At 30.7% G+C, this 6638-nt stretch overlaps 1 protein-coding gene across 1 annotated transcript; it reads right to left on the reverse strand.

Annotated features, from left to right (window-relative positions):
* Positions 1 to 1294: 1294 nt before the first annotated feature.
* On the reverse strand, positions 1295 to 6286 carry LOC119674851. The gene is made up of 5 exons (XM_038086008.1): positions 6178 to 6286; positions 5931 to 6124; positions 2917 to 3137; positions 2329 to 2843; positions 1295 to 2007 (listed from the first exon to the last, which is right to left on the reverse strand). The coding sequence occupies exons 1-5, from the start codon at positions 6284 to 6286 to the stop codon at positions 1613 to 1615; spliced, it is 1434 nt and encodes a 477-aa protein (XP_037941936.1). The 3' UTR covers positions 1295 to 1612.
* Positions 6287 to 6638: the final 352 nt, after the last annotated feature.

Here is a 6638-nt window from a genome sequence, read left to right on the forward strand (position 1 = left end):
TAATTATTTGATAGTAATAGCGTTCTGCATTAATTAAGAGTTTATAATATACAATACCACTATAGTCCCACCAATTTTACCGAAGCGACCAGATGAAATAAACGATTTTTTCCGCTTCCAGATTTTAAAATCAATCCATTTATCAACACCCTTCACAATTCGATCCAAAAATAATTATATTTAGTGGCTTCGAAGAGACATTTCACAAGTAACTTTGCGATTTTCCATTTGATGTTTATTTAGACTGTGTGGAACTCATTTACCCATTTTATTAATTCTCCACATTGCTCGTAAACGTCTGCAGATTGTTGTTTATGACAGTAACAACTGCAATTGCTTGTCTTTGTACTTTTATGATTGCTAGAGTGCTCACTTTTTTTCACATGGAAATACTACTTTTAAATTGTCGAAATCATGTCTCACATGTTCTAATCAATGGGTGCATGAACACCTCTAATAAATTTTTCTGGATTAAATGCTTTAAAATGACCTGCATTTAAATAACCCCATAAAAAAAATAACCTCATAACATCAGTTACACTATAATAAAAATTTTTCTTTCTTTATATCCTTTGCTCACCAAAACTTTCCGTATCAAAAGTTTAACTAATCCTTACTTCCCGAAAGTGCTTTCTGTTCAGTATGGAACAAAACGCTATTTATGACAACAAGAAGCACTCTACTTTTATTGGGGTATTAAAACAAATTAAATTGACGAATATATTAGATAGCCTAATTGGCTTCTAATGAGTAACATAAAAAGTTTTAACAATTTTGTTTTATTATACCTAAACTCGTAGTTTTTGTACTGAAAATAGTAATTTGCGGAAGACGAAAAAAACTTATTAACTTATAAACTTTTAACTTATTAAAAATTTAAAATCGTCATTGACAGGAGGAACACATGAATATTTTTAAAATTAATTAATTTGAATTTATCATTAAATTTTGTTACATATGTTTTTTTATTAAATTATATCACATCAAATAAATTAATAATTGCTGATTTACATAATAATCATGATCGTTTTGTTCAATATAATTAATATTAATGAATTTTATTTGTTATCTTAATTGTAAAATTGTCAAAACAAAACGAGAAAATTAATTCATTTAGCAAAGTTTAATTCAAATTTAATTACAATGTGAAGTTTTCAGTAATTCGTCATTTAAATACGAAAATCTAATACAAAAAGCACGCATGCACATCATTTTTACAATTAAATACATATAAAAAAATAATAATAATTATTATCATAATAACATTAGGAAAAAATTGGTATCAAAAAATGATGGTGGAAAAACGTTAAATATTCACTAACTTAAAAAACACAAAACCTATCTTTAACATTTTTATTATTATTAAACTAACTAACTAAGCGGTAAAAGTAAATTTCTTAACTTAAAGCTAAATTTGTCAAAGTTACTTTACAGATTCACTTCTAACGAAGATTAATCTTTTATTTTTATTATAAATAAGTCAGTCAATTGAAAAAAATTTACTAAATGCAATGCTGCAAATAATTGTCTGGCATCAGAGCATGTCTACTTTTATTGGATGAAAGGATGTGTCAGACTAACGTGAGCAAAGCTATCAAGCTGCTAAATCCGCTCAATTCGACGCTGCACTACCTACATTTTCTTGAGCGGAAGCCGCTGTGATGTTTGGTGTTATTGTTGTTGTAGTTGTTGAGTCAGTAACAGGTGCGACTGCTGCTTCAGCCTGTGGTGGTATGACAGCAGCGGCTGCAACTGCAATGCCACTGCTGGCTGCAGCGGCAGCGGCACCAGCTGCAGTTGTTGTAGCACCCATGGAACTTAATGTATTGCTAGAAGCGGCTTTTTGATTTGGAAATAGCACGGAATATGCTGGCGGTGGATCGAGTTCCTCGTAATTTGGTGGTCCAGCGTTATTGGAGGGATGAACATGACTACCGGGCATGCCTGAGGTACCATTTTGTAATGCTGATTCGCGCTCATTATTAGCTGCATGTTGAGAGGCGGAAGCTGAAAGTGAACGTATGGTTTGAATGTGAAGGCTTAAGCGACAACAGCAAACTGTAGGGGGATAGCAGAGTTTACGGGAATAGTTGAAAATAAATAGTATCAAGAGTGGATGAGGAAGTACAGTGAAATAATATGTTCATTGATGGGAAATAGTTGTTAGTATAATAATATAGGGACAAACAAAAAAGTAAAAGAATATGTGAATGAAAGAAAAAAAAAAGAGAATAGAAAAGAAAAATAAAAATGATGATATGTCAGGGTAAGTTACAGAAAAACAAAATTAAATAAATATTAAAGGAATGAAAGAATCACTAAATTTACCCCAAAGTCCACATATTAAAAGTGCACCTCCGCACAGTAACATGCCAAGCATCAGATAACCCCATGGACCATATTTTGATAAATCTGAATTTAAACCTAAACGTGTGGAGTTCCGTCTGTGATGTCCCGTACCAACATTAGTAATAGCGTGTTCTGTGCTATTCTTGAGGGTTTTTGTACCATTTGAATTATCTGTAAGTTCACCATCACTATTGATAGTATTATTATCCGTTTTGGCAGGTACTTTACGCAAAGTTGTGCTATTTGCGCCTACAGCAGTTCTATTTCTCTTATCCGGCATTGTGGGTGCATCAAAAGCAAATAGATTACGAAATACTTCCAAAGCAAAGTGTTCAAAAATGTCACTTTCCATAGCTGTGGAAATTGGATCATTCACACGACGATGTTTCCAACACATTGCATAATCTTCATCACTATCATATTCATTACTATTCGGACAATGACGTATGCCATCACAAACAAGATCTTTGGATATACATAAAATAGGTTCATCGCTAGAATATATAAAAATAATAAAAAATATTATTTATATTCACTAAAAATTTGAAAATTTATTTATACGCTTACCCTATTTTTAGACACTGATGTTTTTTCTCATTTCGGCACTGTTCACCTTTACCCAAAACGGTTACCATCAATTTAGAGTTGAGTGTTTGATGTTCGTGTTCCCAGACAATACGCACACGTCCGTGAAAAAGACGTACAGGATCTTCCATATCTGGAGCAGTGTCTTCAATTTGACATGGATCCAAACGCCATTGCGGTATGTGGGGATCAAAGGAACTGAACTGTAAGTAAAAGAATTAAGAATTTTACTTTTAGTTAGAAAATATTAATGTTTTATATTCTTGCAAAGTTACTTCTTGAACTTTTATAAAACCATTCAAAACTGAATTTAGTAATAAAAATAATTGGGATGGTATATTAATACTCTAGTATAACATACGCCAGAACATGCTAGTATTGTATACGAAGGATTCCTTCACTGAAGAAGGGATCGGTGCAGTCGTTTATCGATCGAGGCTAAAGTACCAGAAAGCTCTAGACAAAAGAACGAATAGCTTTATAGCATAGAAAAGTGTGTGTGTTTCAACCTTAAAAGTAATTATCAGAACTATAAAAAAGCCAGCATAACTGATAGCCATAATGGGAAGTTGTATAAACACGCCAAAAGCGTCAAAGAAACTATTTTAAAAGTTAGAAGGGTTCGAATAGTAAAGAAAAGACAAGAACAAAAATTTTGTTAGTTTATTGAAATTTTGCTAATCATACAACGCTGTTTCGAGTATTTTCAAGTATGATCATCAGTATTACCACTGATGATGAGTACTTGGCAATACTCGAAACAGCGTTTTATTGTCAGCCAAATAAATAAACTATAAATAAACTGAATTTTAGTTTATTATAATTTAATTGTTATAATAACAATACAAGCTAATGTCATTTTTATATAGCTATTACTCTACATTTCATTTTTGTACTCTTCGACAATGCTTTAAATATTTTCTCAAAATCTGAAAATCAATCTGAGATTTAAATAATTTATTGTGTCTGTAAATGTATATTTTAGTATAAATAAAAAAAATGATTGCTTATATAGATACGAGTATGAGAGACATGAGTGCACATTAAATTCACATAAATTTCCTGGCAAATGCAAAACGCTTTTAAAGCGAAGTGCGTGATTTGACAAACCGTCGAACGTGACATCAATAATTCAGATGCTGCAATATTAAATTTGGTATTCGAAATGCATATCGTATAGATAAATATTTTAACGTACGACTGCGAGAGATTTTATTAGATGAATTACATGTTTGCTTTACACAATATAATTATAAATATTTAAATAGATTAAAAATAGAAGCTTTTTACAGGGTAAGACAATTGCAATTGAATACTTTTAAATATAAATATTCTTTTCAAATAGCAATATGTTCCATACAAAAAATATCGGGAATTATAAATAATATTTATAATATTATATGATAACATATACTAGTAATCTGTTTAAAAGAAACCCATATAATCTTTAAAGTTGATATCACTGCGTTACCACGCAAGACTTAAGCGCGATCTATTACTCATTGTGTTTATATCACCTGTTTTTTAAAGAGGTTTTTGAAAAGTACAACAACTACAACAGCAAAATTATTTTTTATATTATTTTAATGAATTGAATATTTGTCTTGCCATATAGTTATTTTGAGTATTATCAATTACTCATCAGCTGTGGTCTTGGAATTGTTTCTTATATTTAATTATTCGTAAATAATTTTTTGAGACTTCAAGTAACAGGAATCGAACTCGTGCCCTGCCAAATTTGAAGCTCAAAGTCAGCACTCCTTAACCAACTGACCCAAAATCGTACTTGACTTTTATGTTCGCACATTTTTCTTGAGTTTTGTTAATTTGCTGAGAAAGTTTCTATTAACAAATCACCTGTTTTTGCAAATATACCTTTCAGCATTTTGCAATGTTCACGACTGAATAACTAGTTGATTAAAAGGATTTGCTTTTACTTTTGTTTTTTAAAGAAATCCTATAAGCCGAATGGTTGTTGAAGAAAACCAAAGATGAATTAAGCATGTTAAAAACATAGGATTTAAAATGGTAAAAATCGTTTAGAGATGACCGAGTTGTGATAGTTGAATTGCCTCACTCTGGTTGGTATGGAATGGTTAAGAACGATGACAACAACAATGAAATAAATGGTGAAATGAAATGAAATGGTGCTTGAAAAGCTTCATATGGGTTTTAAAAACTTGACTCAGGGGATAAAAATGTCATTTAAATACGTTCATATTCATATAATTGATATTCGAACATAAAACGGCTCCCCGAAAGATTGCTACTAAAAGAACTCAATTTTGTTTAAAAAAGATAGTGAGTAGAAATTTCAAATCTCCTAAGTGGTGGTGAACTACATTATAAAAAGTTTTAAACATAAAAATGAATTAATTGGTTTTTATTTTCAATACCTCTTTTTAATCCAAATTTATTCACCAAATAAGGTTTGCATTTTTTGTGACCTGGAGCATATACGTATCAATAGTTCCTTAATTTTTAATTCGCTAAAGATAACAGTCTTCTACCTATCAACCGTCAGTATCTTTAATATCCCAAAACATTTGTACCAATAAAATTTATACATTAGTTTTTACCGAGAGCAGGTCTGATAGAGCCCTAATCTTTTAACAAATAATGAATATGTGTAAAATTAAAGGCATCAACGTGAAGGATATGTGGTTTCAACTGGACTCGTTACAAGCTACATAAGCGACCTGTTTCAGTTTTGTACGCGGGAAATTTCAAAAATGTGAGTAAAGATAATTCACATTTTGATTATGGAAATTAGACACCCTGAATATGCGATTCTAAAATCATTTCTTAAATTTTATTTGTAGGGTTATGTAAAATATCGTGTTTATACTTCGGATAATTGTGTAATAACGTGCAATCCTTAAGTTCTCCACACTTTAAAAATAAACATCGGTTGTATCATAGCTGCACGCATACTACATGGATTGTTAAATACCAGGTAATAAAAACGACTTTTTTTGGAAAATCATATTTTATACTTCAATATAGTCCCCTTCTAGCTGAATCCATAGAGCCCAACGATCTTTCAACATTTGGTTACTTTTTAAATAATACGATTTATTAAATCCTTCAAAATATACTTCAGGTTTCCACTCCATTCCTTTATCATTTGATGCAAATCTCTTTCCCTGAAGCCATCTTTTCAAGCTTGGAATGCGATGGGTGTGTTGTCCTACAAAAACAAAATGTTTTCTTTAACAAGTTTTTTCTCTTAATCAAAATCACTCGTAAGATCACGTTTAAATTCAGCTTTCCAGTATTTTATGGTTGTTAACGATGGCGCAAGGTTCCCGTAAACAGAATCCATTTTCAATTTGATTGTATCATTGTTCATTTCTTTTAAAAGGAAAAGTTTTATTACTGAACGATATTCAATATTTTCCATTTTATAAAAAATCACCATAATGCAGTATTTTAATTATGTACAAAAACTAACCATACATCTGATGAAGTCGAAACTTTTACAGCTATCTATTAAACATTGCCAGATACACAAAATATTGTTGAGTTTATCCTGGCGTTACCATCTGTTGTGAAGTCAGGTAATTATCAATCCACCAATTAGTTATTACGTTACAATAATTTTAAACTACAAGTATTTTGCATTAAATTTAAATTAATTTAAAGGCAGTTTAAGGTGTCGTGTAGAGAACGACAAGATCCAAAAGATATATTAAAATAAAAAT

This window comes from Teleopsis dalmanni, chromosome 2 (genome assembly GCF_002237135.1).
Source record: "Teleopsis dalmanni isolate 2A chromosome 2, ASM223713v2, whole genome shotgun sequence".
NCBI lineage: Eukaryota > Metazoa > Arthropoda > Insecta > Diptera > Diopsidae > Teleopsis > Teleopsis dalmanni.

Bases quoted from the DNA above. Each gene is read 5' to 3' on its own strand.
- LOC119674851 (XM_038086008.1), bottom strand. From the start codon at position 6,286: ATGAACAATGATACAATCAAATTGAAAATGGATTCTGTTTACGGGAAC. The intron at 3,138-5,930 runs GTATAAAATATG...TTTTACTTACAG, and splicing joins TAGAAGGGGACTATATTGAA to TTCAGTTCCTTTGATCCCCA. The intron at 2,844-2,916 runs GTAAGCGTATAA...TATATATTCTAG, and splicing joins CATCAGTGTCTAAAAATAGG to CGATGAACCTATTTTATGTA.